Consider the following 21615-nt stretch of genomic DNA (forward strand, 5'->3'; position numbering starts at 1 on the left):
GCTAGCTGCGGGATGTGTTTTGTTGCTGACCTATATAGTGTCCACAGCCCACATATTCTGCCAAGACACTGGGTTGTCAACACATATATTCGCCAATAGGTCTGGTGAGTAAATGTCAGCAGCCCTACTCTTACCCTTGATATGGTCTGACCCATGTGACACAACAAAACACATGTGTCTCGATAGTAACAACACTACATGATGCAGGTGGCACATGTAGTTTCCTTTTCATTCCTGTCTAATGCTTTGCTGTCATGTGGTCCACTGTTGTGATATAAATGCAATATTTACATATGTGTGTATATATATATATATATATATATATATATATATATATATATATATATATAAATATGTCCATGTATATATGTATACAAATAATATATATGATATATGTAGATATAGAGGTAGACATAGATGTGAACATATATGTCTGGGGACATCAGCACTATTGAATGTTTGTGCCGGATGATCTGTACGTGATAACCTGGGATCTATGTATATCTGCCATGGCGTAGTGGTAATTCACATCATCTGTAGTGTGCAGGGTCACGGGTTGTAGTCATGTAGACACCAGTTATTTTGTTGCTGGGAAGACCATGGGACATCGAATATGGTGATAGTAAGGCACCTGTTGCCAGTTGTGTACGGATCTGAGTGACACTGAGCAGTGGTTATTAATTTGGAGGTTCGGTATGGGTCATATAAGTATTCATTAGAAGGCTATACTATGCAGATGAGGTTGACAATAATGTGTCCCATTTATCACCAGGGTGTGATGCAGGTCCCGGAAGTGTATGTGTGTAATCAGCCAGGTGCAGGGCTCGAATATAGTTGACAGCATGGGAGGGGGGTTAGGCATACTGTACGTACATTGCAGAACTGTGCCTCGGGAGTGCTCCTGCCTTAGCACGCCTAAGCTAGGGGTGTGTCTATACCTGCCTGGTGACAATCGGAGGGATGACAGCAGTGGTGGGGTAGTCAGGGTGTACAGGCTGCACAAACAGGTGTTGATCAGCACAATCAGCAGATGACATGGCCAGCCCACACCTGAACAGTACATTAATGTGAGCAAGCAGCATACACACAGGTTTCTTCCGCACTCTACACCACCGGTGTATACCTGCGGGGACATTTTATGACACAGTCCAACCAAATGAGAAGAGCTGCAGCAGGCAACATATACCAACATGTGCAGGAGGCTGGGGCAGTGAGGATGTGTATGCTGCTGAACAACCCTTACTGGGGTGACATAAGACTATAAAGTCTTACCAGGGGCTACATGGGCTGGGGATGGTGGAGCACTATGGGGTGGACAGAGACCTCCTACAGCGGTTTGTTGACCTGTGCCTGCCACACCTGACACATCAAACAGGCCGAGGGAAACCCATCACAGTGGATACCATGGTATGTGTTGGCCTAGGTGTACTAGCCACAGGTACCTCACCCAGCACAACTGGGGATATCATGGGTATCTCACAGGCATCTGCATCCAGAGTATTGCACCAGTTCACAGACACCATGTCAACACATGCTAGTGAGCACATACATGTTCTCAACACACGTGATTAGTAGACCAGGAATATGCATCAGTTCAACCACATGGATGACTACCCTGGGGTACTGGGTGCTATAGCTTGCACACACATACACATCAAAGCACCACCTGGTGAGCGGGGTAGGGCCTATAGTCACTACAGGGGCATACCCTCCAACAGCTAGGCCATATGCGATGGCCAGGGCATGAGATTGAATGTGTGTGCTGTCTGCCCTGGAAGCTATGATGATTCCGATATATGGCTTCTGACACAGCTGTACCACACCAATGCCAATATGGACATCCCCTACAGTCTTCTAGTGGGGGATGCTGGGTAAACACTGGTGTCGTGGCTGATGACACCCATCAGCAATGCACACACACCTGAACACTCACACCATAATGAGGCCAATGCACAGGCAGACATATAAGTGTGCATGTGTTTGGGAAGCTGAGTTCATGGTTCTGGTATCCGGACACATCCGGTGGAACCCTGCAGTATTCACTACCTACATGCATACAAGTTGTTATGGTATTTGCTATGCTGCACAATCTTATCCTGCAGTAACAGTTGTAGCAGGAACAGCATGTGGCAGGGCCACACAGCCCAACACCACTGCCAAGGCCTGTACAGGCACAGTGTGACTTGGTGAAGGAACTACCTGAGCAGGGCACAGTCGGTGAAAGCCCGTGCACAGTATGACCTGCCCTTGGAAAAGAGGCAACACAAGGCATATGCACTGACACAGTAGGTATCCACAGATTTCCCCTCTCTGACCCGCACACAGTACAATGGATGCCAAACATGACACTACCTATGATTGGCCATGTATAGGATGTGCACTGTGTGCATCCAACATAGGCAGCCCTCCAGCACTGTCCTCAGGTCCAGAACACACCCAGGGTATGTCTATTGACCTAACAATTGGCAGTTGTATTAGAATGTGTATTTACCCATTGCTATGGAATGTATGTGAGCATACAAGTGACTGTGGTGGCCGAATGTTAGGGCAGCAGACAGTACACATCCATAGTGGCACCATGACCTCTGTAGCACATACGGGGGTCACAGTGGTAGCCAGTAGTACACAGGGTGTCCTAACCCACTGCAGATTATGGGCTGACCATCATGTGTGTCCATACAGCCCACACACGTTCCATGCAGCTGGACAGATGTGGACCAATACAGTCAAATGATATACAATGGCCTATGGATATGCCCAATGAATGACCCCAACCCCCTAAGACACACACAGACTACAGCAGGCCAGGCAGTTTGATGTAGGTTGTGTAAGCTAGGACGTCCAACACCACTGTGCTGGTATTTAAAGCTGGGAACTGACGTACACTGGTATCCCTCCAACCAGCAATTTAGGTAGATCCACACACTGTCATGGAGTACCTGGCATACCAGTACAGTAGCAGCAGATGTGTACAACTGTCAGCTGTGCCCCCCCCCATCAAACCTACACATGTGAGAGTCATGTGCACCACCCACGGTGCTGTGTAGGACTGTGGTTGTGGTTGAATGTCCCCCCATGCTATGCAGACATGTAGCAACTGTCAATGCCACATGACCATTATCTACCCTGCAGACACAGCATGACACCTGTCTGTGTAGAATGGAGGGGTCAGCAGCACAGTACTAACTATCTGGGCATGTGACACATGCGATACAGTTGACCATACTTGGCATGCTCACCCACATGACGGTATGACGGTAATGTCGGTCGACAACATGCATAACAGTCATACTGGGCATGCTCACACACTGAAACACAGGATAGCCAGGCATGCATGCACCAGTGGTCTGGACATATCTGCCAGTACATTGCTATACTGTTGGATGACTGCGCTGTATGGTGTGTCTGTGGTCTATTGTCTGTACATATGCCATGGTCTATTGTTAATTCACATGAGCTATGTGCGCAGGGTGCTGCTACCAACACGTGAATAGGGCGGTTCTTTGTTTGCGGACAGACCAATGCCTTTGGATACGGACTGGGTAAGGCACATTCCAGCAGGTGGGAGCAGTTGTGCGTAGGTTTGCACAGTGTTAAGCACTGCTGACCCCTGGTCACAGCACCTTATACCTGTTTAGACTCCACATTTCTTTGACAGTGCACTACTGGCATACTGGTAGACAAACATGCTTACAGCCGCTCGCTCACCGACATTTCTGCTTACATTTGTCACTCACGCTGGGAGTGTGCGATCCCTTGTGATGCGTATTACATCGGACTACATGACTACAGTATTGGGTATGTGTAACCATTTGGCGACGGCAGGCGTTCGACTGTACGGACTCGGTGGCCTGTCCTGTGACGTAATCATATTATATGCGTGTTCCTCATACGATCTGCTCCCATCTGCCTGATACATGGGAACAGATACTCTGCAATGCTGACATGTGAATATGATTTTGTTAACGCAGCTGTCCACCGAGTCATGCTACCGCATACCTACTGTACGTTTTCCACCTTTCAGATTGCACGACGGGAAACTGTAGGAGTGACACCTTTCCCACTTTGCATGGGACAGTCCCTCATTAGGCATATCTCATGTGACAATACCAGACCTCTCCACCAATCGGGGACACATTTCTACAGAATCAGGGACAGGTCAAGAAAAAAATCAGGGACAATCAGGGACACTTTTACAAAAGTAGTGCTATTAACTTGAAACATTGACAGAATCAGAGAATATGACTTAATACACATTTTCTGAAGTAAAAGAAGTTTATAACTCTTACTTATTGTCATTAGTCATTAAGTGTAATTCATCACCTTTCCTTCAAAAGTCACTCATTTTAGGAGGGATTAAGAGGGACAGAGTTAAACTTTCAGTCAAACTCAGGGACGTACCTGAAATCCAGGGACAGTTGAGAGGTATGGACAATACTCTAGCCATTGCAACTGTCCTGATTAGGGGACATTCTCATGTTGTACATGTCTGTACTCGTTGCTTGTTACAGGTCTTGTATACCTGACATGTCGATATGTTATATGTAGTAGCATAAGCAACTTCACTGCTGCTAGACTACGCTTTGATTTGTGCCGATATGTATATTTCTGTACTATGCATGGCTGTAGGTATGTTCTGCCCTGGTACGTCTGACATTTCTACGGAGCAGGTTCCACTTTGGCCATTCAGAATGGTGGCGGCCCTATAGATCCTATATGTAGAGCTATCACATGTGTCAAGGCAACACATACCCACAGCCAGTAGTAAACTGACGACTTCCACGGTTTGCATACGTTAAGGTTATTCATGTAGCATTATAATTGATAATACTGTTTCCTATTACATGTAGCTGTTTCTGATACAACAAATTAATTTCTGACACCACTACACACACTATATAGCCTCCTTTCCCAAACTCACAGGCCATGTGCCATAACTGTCATTTTGCAGGACACAACTACCCAGACGGGTGTGTCCCTCGAAGGCGTATGGGTGTTGAACCTCATCTGTTATGCTATCATCTACCTAAGGTGGTCAGCAAATTATGCACTTTCCGTCACTAGCAGAACTCACATACCATTGGGTGTGAATGAACACTGTATCAGGAACAATGCATAACACCGTGTGGGACACATTTAGATGATTGGTTCTATTAACCAGACACATTTACAATCACAGAGCATATGTATTCATTCACGTTTGTCGAGGTACATGCTGTTTATGACTCATACATGTTGTCATCTGTCATTACCTGTATTCCGCCACCTGTTCACCTAATATCACTAGTTCTGGAAGTGTTTAGTTGGACTTTGTTACATTCTGATACATAACTATGGACGTCCATGCTAATCGGGTACACGGCACTGATTTGGTCTCTATGTATTCCCCCGATGGTTTACAGACTATCCAGTAGATGTGCTCTTCAGGTTTGGGAGGTGTAGGCGTATGTTATGCCCACATAGGGATATTAATGACTTCCACTGGGTGGGCCTACTACATCTCTGCCAACCAGCACCTGCACACTTAAGCCTATTATTGCATACCCATGGTCCACCTACCTGGCACTCCTCTACAGCAGTCATGACAAATACTTACTGCGAGCGCAGCTGGGGTATGAGCATACCCCTACACATTGCCCACTCTCCCCGTCTCGGGACACATGTCGTACATTTTGTCAACCCATGTATTATCACACTTGCACAACCTACTGTTCCATGTACACCTACATCCTGCTCATATCAGTGTCAGCAGGTTCAAACATACTCTGAATTTTTGGAGTCCCGCAAGGGACACCATTATCCATGTTTAAAGTGTAGACCTTTCAGATCTCTCCCACTGGTACTTTCCTACCGGTGTTTTGGACAGTGGCAGTGTATTGATCTGTATTGCCTGTCTGTATGTCTGACCGGCCTAGCTGGGTGGTGTGGGGGGGTACAATGTTTATTTATTGGACCTCCCAGTCACATATGCCCGGGCTGTAAATATGTTACCCCTAATTGCTGTGAAGTAACCTATTTATGTACATGTGTATATCTACAATGATATATATATATATTTTGTTTTGTGCGTATGTGTATATATATCAATACCTGTTGTTTGTGTATATATATCTATCTATATATATCCGTAGTATATCCTTGTGTGTATATATATATCTGTATAAATATATATGTGTGTATATAAATTAATATATATATATATATATATATATATATATATATATATATATATACGTTTTTATCTATATATACATCTGTGTGTCCGTTAACCTATACATTTCCTGGACATGGACACTTACACATGCGTATTGGGTTTTATCTCTGCTTCAACAGCATACTATTGCCTTAGTCATTATGACACCGACACTTCACTCCGGTGAACTTATGATCAGTATATTGCACGTTATACAGCGGACAGATGTCGCATGTTTTTCATGTCTGGGGTGCCGCTGCTAACTGGGATGTGATACAGTGTCATTCGACCTATTACTCGTATGCGCAGCCTATTATTCCTGCTACTGTGTTTGTTTCTGTGCACATTCATATTATTACTGTTGATAGAATAAGTGTTTGTGTTACTGTGATTGTACGTCAACATATTGATGTCTTCATGTAGTTGTATCTTTCTGCTTTTCCCGGTTTGGGGTTGTCACAGCAGAACTCCGGTCCGCTCATGGGTGGCGTATAGGTTTTACGTGCCGGGCTGCCAGCCCTGACGCACAATGTCCAACAACGATACGCCCATTCACGCATGTCTCCACATAAACGACGCTCTATCTGGGAATCGCACCTAGGTACTAGCTGACCTCCACGGGCCGTTCCATTGCACCTGGCGCAACATACCCTAGCACTCCTGTGTCCATAATCACATATCCATAGTTTCTCCAGCACACCCGTGTTGAGTTTCCACGCATAACAGCCATTATACACCTGATATCGCAGCCATGGCACACCTTTACACATTGCCCTCTCCAGAGCGTTGGGGCCCTACACACATTTTGTACCACCTCATGTATTCACAGGCTCACCATCCATTCATATTTGCACATACGTGTCTTTCCTGGTGTTATGGATTACGAACGATTTGCGGGTTACAAGTGTAGGTGGTTGTAACATGTACTACATTCCGTCTGTTTACAATGTTGATGTAGCACTTCAACGATGTTATGGCCACTGGTATAACCCTGCCTCTGGTGTGAAGAGCGGTGCTCTACTCACACTTGTGCAGCTTTATCTAACATATGCTGCAAGCAATTTATAATTCCTTACTTGCTCTAGATTCCCTTCACAACCCTCATGTTTGCTTTCGTCTTTCGGCATTCCTTACATATCTATATATATATATATATATATATATATATATATATATATATATATATATATATATATACATATATATGTATATACGTATATATATATATATATATATATATGTATATATAGATATATACGTAGATATATAATTGCATATTTCTGTTATGTCTGTGGATATTTATCTATACACACATCTATCTAGCTATATATATAAAAGTTACAGCTGTACAAGACAACATACATTTGCTATGCTAATAGCTGCTTACACTCGCGCAGGCGCACTTGCATCTACTTATTCTGAGTTACATATGTTTACTGGCACTTCTTTGGGATTACATGTGCCTTATTCCTTATGGAAGTACCACTTTGATTGATGGAATCCAGTTAACGGACCCATGCGAACGCGGTCACCTTTACATGTATAAATGTTGGCTTTACAGCACAGAGGCATTCATTACACAATTAATATGTGCTATAGTCGTACTTGAACTGGGAATTCCTTTACGTTAGGTGGATGCTCTAACCACTATACTATTGTTGTTCTGGCTCATTTATATGTATACCCATGGTTCATAGCTACTCTGACATATGCCTCACCACTTCCCTTACACAGTAGGCATCCATTCTCCTGCTGGGAAAACCGCAGTACTACACTTAGGACATTCCCTGTTTCCTACTCCTCTGGGCCCGTGCTGCATGTCTACTCACTCCAAGGATATTCAGAACTCCTACGCTTATAGTCCTCGCACATACACATGTTTTATCGTCAGGGTGTTCATGTGCTGGTCAGGGTTTAGGCTCGCCCGACTGGTGACTAAAACTGATCTGGCACTGTTCAAATATCAGAAGTAGCACATGGATGGAGTTAGTCCAGATTTTAACATTCTGCCTGTGTTTACAGACGCAGGTGTTTGGGCACCTCTGACCACATTATTAGGTTGGCACTACATAATTTAGGGTGGGGAGTGGTTCCACTACATAATGCAGGGTGGGGGGTTTCCATGTGTTTCCCTTCCCATTTGACTATTTCATTCATTTATAGATACAATGAATATTATTCTGGACATCAGTTCTAAATTCACTACAGGTATGCAATAGTCCTGTCAACAGATGTGACATTTGGTTGGTGTACTTATGTGTACGGACCTCTGTGATACTTGGGGACTCCTTTCTACAGTGACACGGACAAGGCTATGACAACTCAGGGACAATCACCGACACTTCTACCATATTAGTACTATTAACTTGGAACATGTTGACAGATTTGTAATAATATTAATTTTCCTGAGTTAAATGCGTCTATTACTCTTCATTGTTGTAAGTAGTCATTCTCATTCAACACCTTTCCTCCAAAGGTCACTGGCTTTGTGAGTGGTTAAGAGGCTGGCCAGTTATTGTGCGAATGCTCTGACCATTGGTAGCATTGACATTGTCATATGTACAGGTTGGGATATATTCTGGGGACTAGGGTTGCCACCTTTTCAAATGGCCAAGATAGGACATTTTTGGAACACACATCAGATTTTACAGGCCGACACATACCTACAGTCAGTACAAAGGATAGAACTTTACTTATTTGCCTAAATAAAAGCTTATTCTTGTAGCGGTTTAGCTGCTTATTCTGTTTCTTGTAACATTTAGGTATTTTACATACAGAAATAATTATTTTATGCAACTATTACATAACATATGGGACATAATTATGTTCTACAATCTCAGGACATTTGCCATTTTTAATATTTTTTGTCAGGACACTGCCCAAAAAGGGACTGTCCCTCGCAAAGTGGGACAGATGGTAACCCTACTGGGGACACCAGATTGTTTAGGCCAACACATAGCCACAGTCAGTGCAGGTTTAGAACATTCATTAGTTTCCTAGCTGTGAGCCTATACCTTTAGCACTTTTGTTGTTTGCCTGTTTCTTGTACGAATTATGTTTATTCTATCCTGACATGACCGCTTTAGGCAACTGTTACATGCAGTATGGTACAGTTATTTCCTACAATCACAGGACATTTGGCATTGTATCATTGTTGGTCAGGTCACACCTACACACACATTAATTGTTCCTCACACAGTGGATCAGGGGGTATCCTGTTTATGTCAGTGCCTTCATCACCCTTATACCATGTGCCACTATGCGAATGTGTGCAATATATTCTCTCGCTTATTCGTGTCGGGACACGTGTGTCACGAGCAGGTGTTTGATCCTGGGTAGTAGGTTCTGCATGACCATCTAGGGCTGGACAGTCTCGTGCACCACTACTGCACATTCCAACTTGTGTCCAGATGTCTACAGGACTGGACATCGTGTCTTCATACCCATTCTAATGTTTACACAGATTACTTATCCCATGAGGGATATCCAAAAATTTAACAAGACCGATAATAACAAGACCGATACCGACCATTCTTCTGGCGTTATGAAAATGTGCTGGGGGTTACATGCAAGGGATACATAGTTTGCAATCCTGAAACTGCCTAGGGTGACACTACCTACTACATATGTGTAGTGGTCACTATGTGTAGATGTGGCTGTGCCTAACTAGTAGGCCAAGTATGGCTGGATTTGGTGGACGTTCAGGTATGGGGGCGGGTTGTGTGCTGTGGAGGGGATGGAGGTCCATTATGCATCCAGGTGTGTTGCATTGATATGGCCAGTTCCATCAGGACCAATCTGTGGGTATGTGCCGGTGACATTTCTGTACATTTGTATCACACATTTTAATATTCATATGTTTGTGGGATTGTGTTCTACAATATGGCCTGTCTGGTTGTATTGCAGATGTGTATACATGTTTTTGTGTTTCTTTCTGCTTCACCTGCTGCTCCCTCATACACCTCCGGTTCACCTATTCTGCATACGACACAGTCTCGCCTTTGAGGATTATACCATTACCCATCCCCCACACACACATATTCCATCCATCACTGCTTTGGTTGATGGCCCATGACACGGTCAAGGTAACACACTGCGTACCCTAGATATGTCAGGTACCTGTATGGTTGTGTGGACTACCCTGCCATGTTTGACCTTCCACATGCTATACCTCACGCACATAGGTACACGCCCATACTTAACTTTCATGACATGGTTGGTATACCCTGGTAATACCCGTATATCTGTGACACATCCTGACAAGTTCAGCTTGGACTGCAGATGTGCGGATTTTTGGCCGACTGTTCTAATCATTGGTTGGATGCCACCTTTTCCTATGTCCAGGATGGGATATATTCCAGACACATATCCAATTGTACTGGACAACACGTACCCACAGCCAACGCTATGGATAATACTGTTCCTTTCAGCCTACATGTTGCCTTATTGTTGTAGCAGTTTATATGCTCCTTCTGTTTCATTTACATGCTTATTCTATTTCCTGTCACATATGGTATGTGAAATACGGACATACCTATTGCATGTGACTATTACATGCGTTGTGGGATATAATTCGGTCATACGGTTGCTAGATATTGACATTTATCATGTTTTTTGTTATGGACACATCTGCCCAGTTGTGTACCCTCCCTCACAATATGGGTCAGCTGGTGACCCTGACCATTGGGCTGGACATACCTATTGGTGGCGCACTAACATATGATGCGTTTCACTTCCACTTGGTATAACTATCTACACTGCGTTGGACTACGGGCACACGGTTTTCAATGTCATTTGTCCGAGGGATGGGGACCCGTTATTCCCTACCGTGCATTTGTGTTTGCTTCTTCATTTTGTGTTCGCAGGAACTGTCTTGCATGCTTTGCATACGTTTCAGTATCCACGGACACTGACAGATGTGATTACTATTGTTTGCAAATTGTTATATGCAAGCATTTTAGGCTGCACGTCGACAGCTGACATTTCAATGCCTCTGTGCGGCACTTCGACATGCCCTATGCACTCGCGCTCCTTTCCTATGCACGTGGCTGTGGCGGCAGCGCGCCATCATTAATATGCATTTGGCGCTACTGCACTATATTCACGGCACACGGTCGATGCAAGCCTAATGCCGGCCTTGCGCCGAGCTTCATGAATCCCGGGGTCAGAGTGCTAGACAATCACTCCATCAGTAACAAGGGTTGGCTGGCATAGTTCCTCTATGAGTGGATTAAACTCACTGCACCAGGGATTGGTAGTTGCCAAAAAAGCTGACTGAAAAAAAATCACTTTATTTTTTTTTTTTGTAGGAGGGTAAGCCTCCCTGCATCCCCCGATGTGGTGTGCAAGCTCCCCGTCAAACTTATGTATACCAAGTCCATGGTTGCACCAAATGATAGTGGGAAAAATCCCCAGAAAGGGCCCAGTTGCCAGCAGAACTCACCAAAAATTATTTCCTATAGGAGAACTCCGCTCATCGGCAGGTTGAACCTCCATCTGATGCTCTAGAGTTCAATCTTTGTTCACTAGTAGGGAAACAGGCTGACATCTTGTAGAAATTATATGGGCCCCACAACTGGGAGTTCTTCACCTCCTTCAACCCCCTTCCAAATACAACAATATAAGCTGTACTATCACAAAACAAAAGTAACCAGAACAGAAGAAGGCAGTATGTCAGCTGATATGTGATAACTCCACCTTCATTTCTTTAAACTTCTACTGGGGGACATATATTGTTGAAAATTAGGGTAGACATCCCAAAGAAATGGCAAAATAAAGAAAACAGATTTTTTGCTAATATGTTGCTGTTCTTTGTACAGTAAGCTTCTAAAGCCCATGTTGTCATTTTCATTCTCTCTCTCTCTCTCTCTCTTCTCTCTCACTTTCTCACAGATCTGCACTTATAATATGTGTACTTGTTTTACTGGAGTGTCACAGATATGGGAGAGTGTTGTGTATATATTATACATTAGAATGAAAAGAAACAACCAGCTGGCAAACGAACACCATTGGAACCAGCAAAAAACGGCAATAATAGAAAAAACGGTGATAGGAAGCACGGCTCCAATCAGCATATATTTTAGTAAAACTTTTAATTACAGGTTAATGCTTTCACCACGTACTGTGGCTTCTTCAGGCCATAAACACAAATGAATATATAAGCAAACATATTATATATACTTAACGTCTCTTTGCTTTCAAATAATTATTAATTAGACCATTCACTTAACCTTATGTCTACGTGCAAAGTAAGTGATGTCAACACTCCTATCCGCTTGCAATTTAAAGGCATAGTCTATATCTTACTTTGAGAATGTGTGGCATATATTATATATTACTTTGACAGGGTGTGCTATATATTTTAGTCTCAGAATATGGAGAATATATGTTACTGTGAGAGTGTGTACTTATGGTACTTTACTATGAAAGTATATGGCATATTCTGTGAGAGTGTGGAGAGTGTGTGGTGTATATATATATATATATATATATATATATATATATATATATATATATATATATATATATTACCATGACAGTGTGTTGCATATACATATTATATGTTACTGTGAGAGTGTGTGGTGTACACTTACTTTATTATGAGAGTGTATGGCATATATTATATGTTACTGTGAGAGTATGTGTCGTATATTATATTTTACTCTCAGAGTATGTGGCATATCTTATGCATTACTGTGAGAGTATGTGGTATGTGCTGTCCTTTACTATGGGACTATCCAGAATCTACTATACTTGACTATGTGCGGTATACTATACCTACCTATATGATATATGCTTCACCTGATGGTGTGTTACATACTGTACTTAACAGAGGGTGTTACATACTCTACCTGAGAGCCCTGCTGAGTTTGTCATAGTTCATGTGTGGTTTGCATTTTCGGATTCCCCACAAGCGAGCCACCTCATCTGGATCCTTAATGACAAACTCGCCATAATCCCCCTGCCAGGCAATAACATTCTGATATTCTTCCTTCTGTAGCAGTTCCAAGATAAAATGCCATAGCTGAATCTGCCGTGACCCTGGACTTGACTCTGGCTTGTAGGCCCAGTCTGGGAAAGCAAACCCTGAGAAAAAGGAAGAAAAGGGAAAAGGATGGAAAGAGTGAAAACTGATGCGAAAAACATTTGCAATAGTTGACATTATGAAATTTCACACTGCATATCAAAGCTAAAAGGTAAAAAATAAAAATAAATACATACATACATACATACATACAAACATACAAACAACAAATGAAGCCATTAATTAAGGTTTAATTTACCATGACCAAATGACAAACTTCAGATTTTGAAAATCAAAAAATATGTCCCATTTTTCACTGTTTTGTCCCTGATTTACATATCTTTAACACACATAAAACATCTGGATAATAAAATGAGCACTTACAATTATGAGGTGGGGAAGATGGACTTAGGAATAAACCTGGAATATTTATTAAGGGGTAAATTGTATATCCTGAAGTATACCATGTACTTCAGAAGAGGTATGACATTATTCACTACTTGTGTGTATTTGCTTACCGCTCCCTGCGTGACTATAGGCAGCACTATAATGTATCATGACATCAGTCACTGCTGGCTTACCGCTCCCTGTGTGACTATAGGCTGCAATATAATGCAACGTGACATTATTCACTACTGGCTTACCGCTCCCTTGGTGACTATAGGTGGCACTATAATGTATCATGACATTATTCACTACTGGCTTACTGCTCCCTGGCTGACTAAAGGCAGCACTATAATGTATCATGACATTATTCACTGCTGGCTTACCGCTCCCTGTGTGACTATAGGCAGCACTATAATGTATCATGACATTATTCACTGCTGGCTTACTGCTCCCTGTATGACTATAGGCAGCACTATAATGCATCATGACATTATTTACTGCTGGCTTACCGCTCCCTGTGTGACTATAGGCGGGACTATAATGTATCATGACATTATTCACTGCTGGCTTACCGCTCCCTGTGTGACTATAGGCAGCACTATAATGTATCATGACATTATTCACTGCTGGCTTACCGCTCCCTGTGTGACTATAGGCAGCCCTATAATGTAGCATTACATTATTCACTGCTGGCTTACTGCTCCCTGTGTGACTATAGGCTGCACTATAATGCATCATGACATTATTCACTACTGGCTTACCGCTCCCTTGGTGACTATAGGTGGCACTATAATGTATCATGACATTATTCACTACTGGCTTACTGCTCCCTGGCTGACTAAAGGCAGCACTATAATGTATCATGACATTATTCACTGCTGGCTTACCGCTCCCTGTGTGACTATAGGCAGCACTATAATGTATCATGACATTATTCACTGCTGGCTTACTGCTCCCTGTATGACTATAGGCAGCACTATAATGCATCATGACATTATTCACTGTTGGCTTACCGCTCCCTGTGTGAGTATAGGCAGCACTATAATGTATCCTGACATTATTCACTACTGGCTTACTGCTCCCTGGGTGACTATAGGCGGCACTATAATGTATCATGACATTATTCACTATTTGCTTACCGCTCCCTGCGTGACTATAGGCAGCACTATAATGCATCATGGCATCAGTCACTGCTGGCTTACCGCTCCCTGTGTGACTATAGGCGGCACTATAATGTATCATGACATTATTCACTGCTGGCTTACCGCTCCCTGTGTGACTATAGGCAGCACTATAATGTATCATGACATTATTCACTGCTGCTTACATCTCCCTGTGTGAGTATAGGCGGCACTATAATGTATCATGACATTATTCAATGTTGACTTACCGTTCGCTGGGTGACTACAGGCGGCACTATAATGTATCATGACATTATTCACTGCTGGCTTACCACTGTGACTGTAGGTGGCACTATAATGTATCATGACATTATTCACTGCTGGCTTATTGCTTCCTGTGTGACTATAGGCAACATTATAATGAATCATGACATTATTCACTACTGGCTTACCGCTCCTTGTCTGACTATAGGCAGCACGATGATATATCATGACATTATTCACTACTGGCTTACCGCTCCTGTGTGACTATAGGCAGCACTATAATGAATCATGACATTATTCACTACTGGCTTACCGCTCCCTGGGTGACTATAGTCAGCACTAAAATGTATCATGACATTATTCACTGCTGGCTTACCGCTCCCTGTGTGACTATAGGCAGCACTATAATGTAGCATTACATTATTCACTGCTGGCTTACTGCTCCCTGTGTGACTATAGGTGGCACGATAATGTATCATGACATTATTCACAACTGGCTTACCGTTCCCTTGGTGACTATAGGAGGCACTATAATGTTTCATGACATTATTCACTACTGGCTTACCGCTCCCTGTCTGACTATACGTAGCACTATAATGTAGCATGACATTATTCTCTGCTGGCTTACCTCTCCCTGTGTGACTATTGGCAGCACTATAATGTATCATGACATTATTCACTGCTGTCTTACCACTCCTTGTGTAACTAGAGGCAGCATTATAATGTATCATGACATTATTCACTGCTGGGATACCGCTCCCTGTGTGAGTATAGGCAGCACTATAATGTATCATGACATTATTCACTACTGGCTTACCGCTCCCTGGTTGACTATAGGTGTCAATATAATGTATCATGACATTATTCACTACTGGCTTACTGCTCCCTGGGTGACTATAGGCAGCACTGTAATGTATCAAGACATTATTCACTGCTGGCTTACCGCTCCCTGTAACATGACATTATTCACTGCAGGCTTACCGCTCCCTGTGTGACTCTAGGCGGCACTATAATGTAGAATGACATTATTCACTCCTGGCTTACTGCTCTCTGTGTGACAATAGGTGGCAGTATAATGTATCATGACATCATTAACTACTGGCTTACCACTACCTGGGTGACTGTAGGCAGGACTATAATGTACCATGACATTTTTCACTGCTGGCTTACCGCTCCCTTTGTGACTATAGGCAGCCCTATAATGTAGCATTACATTATTCACTGCTGGCTTACCGCTCCCTGTGTGACTATAGGCTGCACTATAATGTATCAAGACGTTATTCACTGCTGGCTTACCTCTCTGTTTGACTATAGGCAGCACTATAGTGTATCATGACATTATTCACTGCTGGCTTATCGCTACCTGTGTGACTATAGGCAGCACTATAATGTATCATGATATTATTCACTGCTGGCTTACCACTCCCAGTGTGACTAGAGGTAGCACTATAATGTATCATGACATTATTCACTGCTGGCTTACTGCTCCTGGTGTGACTACAGGCAGAACTATAATGAATCATGACATTATTCACTGCTAGCTTACCACTCCCTGTGTGACGACAGGCAGCACTATAATGTATCATGACATTATTCACTGCTGGCTTACCACTCCCAGTGTGACTAGAGGTAGCACTATAATGTATCATGACATTATTCACTGCTGGCTTACCACTCCCTGTGTGACTATAGGCAGCACTATAATGTATCATGATATTATTGACTGCTGGCTTACCGCTCCCTGTCTGACTATAGTTGGCACTATAAAGTATCATGACATTATTCACTGCTGAGTTACCGCTCCCTGGGTGACTATAGGAGACACTATAATGTATCTTGACATTATTCACTGCTGGCTTACCGCTCCCTGTGTGACTATAGACAACACTATAATGTAGAATGACATTATTCACTGCTGGCTTACCGCTCTCTGTGTGACTATAGATGGCACTATAATATATCATGACATTATTCACTACTTGCTGACCGCTTCCTTGGTGACTATAGGTGGCAGTATAAAGTATCATAACATTATTCACTACTGGCTTACCGCTCCCTGTGTGGCTATAGGCAGCACTATAATGTATCATGACATTCTTCACTGCTGGCTTACTGCTCCCTGTATGACTATAGGCAGAACTATAATGTATCATGACATTATTCACTGCTGGCATACTGCTCCCTGTGTGACTATAGGCGGCCCTATAATGTATCATGACATTATTCACTGCTGGCTTACCGCTCCCTGTGTGAGTATAGGCAGCACTATAATGTATCATGACATTATTCAATGCTGGCTTACTGCTCCCTGTGTGATTATAGGTAGCACTATAATGTATCAGGACATTATTCACTGCGGGCATACTGCTCCCTGTCTGACTATAAGCGGCACTATAAAGTATCACAACATTATTCACTGCTGGCTTACCACACCCTGGGTGACTATAGGGGACACTGTAATGTATCATGACATTATTGACTGCTGGCTTACCGCTCCCTGTTTGACTGTAGGTGGCAATATAAAGTATCATGACATTATTCACTGCTGGATAACCGCTCCCTGAGTGACTACAGGAGACACTATAATGTATCTTGACATTGTTCACTGCTGGCTTATCGCTCTCTGTGTGACTATAAGCAGCACTATTATGTATCATAACATTATTCGCAACTAGCTTACCGCTCCTTGTGTGACAAAAGGCAGCGCTATAATGTAGGATGACATTATTGACTGCTGGCTTACCGCTCCCTATTTGACTGTAGGCAGCCCTATAAAGTATCATGACGTTATTCACTGCTGGCTAACCGCTCCCTGGGTGACTATTGGAGACACTAAAATGTATCTTGACATTATTCGTTGCTGGCTAACCCTTCTGTGTGACTATAGGCAGCACTATAATGTATCATGACATTATTCACTGCTGTCATACCGCTCTCTGTCTGACTATAGGCGGCACTATAAGGTATCACAACATTATTCACTACTGGATTACCACTGCCTGGGTGACAGTAGGAGACACTATAATGTATCATGACATTATTCACTGCTGGCTTACCATCCCTGTGTGACTATAGGCAGCACTATAATGCATCATGACATTATTCACTACTGGCTTACCGCTCCCTGGGTGACTATAGGTGGATGTATAATGTATCATGACATTATTCACTTCTGGCTTACCACTCCCTGTGTGACTGTAGGCAGAATTATAATGTATCATGACATTATTCACTGCTGGCTTCACTCTCCCTGTGTGACTATAGGCAGCACTATAATGTATCATGACATTATTCACTGCTGGCTTACCGCTCTCTGTGTCACTATAGGTAGCACTATATTGTATCATGACATTATTCACTGCTGGGATACCTCTCCCTGTGTGAGTATAGGCAGCACTATAATGTATCATGACATTAGTCACTACTGGCTTACCTCTCCCTGCGTGACTATAGGCGGCACTATAATGTATCATGGCATTATTCACTACTGGCTAACTGCTCCCTGGGTGACTATAGGCAGCAATATAATGTATCAAGACATTATTCACTGCTGGATTACCGCTCCCTTTGTAACTATAGGTAGTACTATAATGTATCATGACATTATTCACTGCTGGCTTACCGCTCCCTGTGTGACTATAGGCAGCACTGTAATGTATCAGGAAATTATTCACTGCTGGCTTACCACTCCCAGTGTGACTATAGGTAGCACTATAATGTATCATGACATTATTCACTACTGGCTTACCGCTCCCTGTGTGACTATAGGCAGCACTATAATGTATCATGACATTACTGACTGCTGGTTTTCCGCTACTTGTTTGACTGTAGGCGGCAATATAAAGCATCATGACATTATTCACTGCTGGCTAACCGCTCCCTGGGTGACTATAGGAGACACTATAATGTATCTTGACATTATTCACTGCTGGCATTTCACTCCCTGTGTGACTATAAGCAGCACTAAAATGTATCACAACATTATTCACAACTAGCTTACCGCTCCTTGTGTGACAAAAGGCAGCACTATAGTGTAGGATGACATTATTGACTACTGGCTTACCACTCCCTATTTGACTGTAGGCAGCACTATAATGTATCATAACATTATTCACTACTGGATTACCGCTCCTTGTGTGACTAAAGGCAGCACTGTAATGTAGATGGAGATTATCCAATGCTGGCTTACCGCTCTGTGTGTGAGTATAGGTGGCACTATAATGTATCATGACATCATTCACTACTGGCTTACTGCTCCCTTGGTGACTATAGGTGGCAGTATAATGTATCATGACTTTATTCACTACTGGCTTATTGCTCCCTGGGTGACTATAGGCAGCACTATAATGTATCATGACATTATTCACTGCTGACTTATCGCTCCATGTCTGACTATAGGTGGCACTGTAAAGTATCATAACATTATTCACTGCCGGCTTACCGCTCTCTTTGTGAGTATAGGCAGCACTATAATGTATCATGACATTATTCACTACTGGGTTACCACTCACTGTGTGACTATAGGCAACACTATAATATAGAATGACATTATTCACTGCTGGCTTACCGCTGTCTGTGTGACTATAGGTGGCACTATAATGTATCATTACATTATTCACTACTGGCTTACCACTCCCTTGATAACTATAGGTAGCAGTATAATGTATCATGTCATTATTCACTACTGCCTTACCGCTACCTGGGTGACTACAGGCAACACTATAATGTATAATGACATTATTCACTGCTGGCTTACTGCTCCCTGTGTGACTATAGGCAGAAGTATAATGTATAATGACATTATTCACTGCTGGCTTACCACTCCCTGTGTGACTCTAGGTGGCACTATAATGTATCATGACATGATTCACTGCTGGCTTACCGCTCCTTGTGTGACTATAGGCAGGACTATAGTGTATCATGACATTATTCACTGCTGGCTTACCACTCCCTGTGTGACTATAGGCAGAACTAAATTGTATCAAGACATTATTCACTGCTGGCTTACCACTCCCTGTGTGACTATAGGCGGTATTATAATGTATCATGACATTATTCACTGCTGGGATACCGCTCCCTATGTGAGTATAGGCTGCACTGTAATGTATCATGACATTATTCACTAGTGGCTTATCACTCTATGGGTGACTATAGGCAGGACTATAATGTATCATGGCATTATTCACTACTGGCTTTCCGCTCACTGGGTGATTATATGCAACACTATAATGTATCATGACATTATTCACTGCTGGCTTACTGCTCCCTGTCTGACGATAGGCAGCACTATAATGTATCATGACATTATTCACTACTGGCTTACTGCTCCCTGTGTGACTATAGGCAGAACTATAATGTATCTTGACAGTATTCACTGCTGGCTTACCGCTCCCTGTGTGACTATAGGTGGCACTATAATGTATCATGACATTAGTTACTACTGGCTTACCCCTCCCTGTGTGACTATAGGCATCACTATAATGCATCATGAGATTATTCAAAGCTGGCTCACGGCTCCCTGTGTAATTACAGGCAACATTATAGTGTATCATGACATTATTCACTGCTGGCTTACCGTTCCCTGTCTGACTATAGGCGGCAATGTAAAGTATCATGACATTATTCACTGCTGGCTTACCATTCCCTGGATGACTATAGGGAGCACTATAATGTATCATGACATTACTCACTGCTGGCTTACATCTCCCTGTGTGACTATGGGCAGCACTATAATGTATCATGACATTATTCACTACTGGCTTACCTCTCCCTGGGTGACTATAGGCATTAGTATAATGTATCATGACATTATTCACTACTGGCTTACTCCCTGTGTGACTATAGGCAGCACTATAATGTAGAATGACATTATTCACTGCTGGTTTACTGCTCTCTGTGTGACAACAGGTTGCACTATAATGTACCATGACATTATTCTTTTCTGGCTTACCGCTTCCTTGGTGACTATAGGTGGAAGTATAATGTATCATAACATTATTCACTACTGGTTACTGCTCCCTGTCTGACTAAAGGCAGGACTATAGTATATCAAGACATTATTCACTGCTGACTTACAGCTCACTGTGTGACTAAAGGCAGCACTTTAATGTATCATGACATTATTCACTGCTGGCTTACCACTCCCTTTGTGACTATAGGCAGCACTATAATGTATCATGAAATTTTTCAGTGCTGGCTTACCACTCCCTGTGTGGTTATAGGCACCACTATAATGTATCATGACATTAGTCACTACTGGCTTATTGCTCCCTGGGTGATTATAGGTGGCACTATAATGTATCATGACATTATTCACTATGGGATTACCGCTCCCTTGGTGACTATAGGCAGGACTATAATGTATCATGACATTATTCACTGCTGGCTTACCGCTCCCTGTCTTACTAAAGGCAGCACTATATTGTATATTGACATGATTCACTGCTGGCTTACCTCTCCTTGTGTGACTATAGGCGGCACTATAATTTAGCATGACATTATTCACTGCTGGCTTACCGCTCCCTGTGTGACTATATGCAGCACTATAATGTATCATGACATTATTGGCTGCTGGCTTACCACTCCCTGTGTGACTCTAGGCAGCACTATAATGTATCATGACATTA

The 21615-nt window shown here is 42.8% G+C and overlaps 1 protein-coding gene across 1 annotated transcript in view; it reads right to left on the bottom strand.

Annotated features, from left to right (window-relative positions):
• ERFL (ETS repressor factor like) overlaps positions 1–21615 on the bottom strand; it is a 423602-nt gene that overhangs the window by 234006 nt on the left and 167981 nt on the right. The window contains exon 2 of the mRNA XM_044079423.1: positions 13045–13279. Coding sequence (XP_043935358.1) covers positions 13045–13279 — 235 coding nt within the window. The remainder of the gene's footprint in view (positions 1–13044; positions 13280–21615) is intronic.

Source organism: Protopterus annectens, chromosome 8.part0, assembly GCF_019279795.1.
Source record: "Protopterus annectens isolate FY-2018-M chromosome 8.part0, PAN1.0, whole genome shotgun sequence".
Classification (NCBI taxonomy): Eukaryota; Metazoa; Chordata; order Ceratodontiformes; family Protopteridae; genus Protopterus; species Protopterus annectens.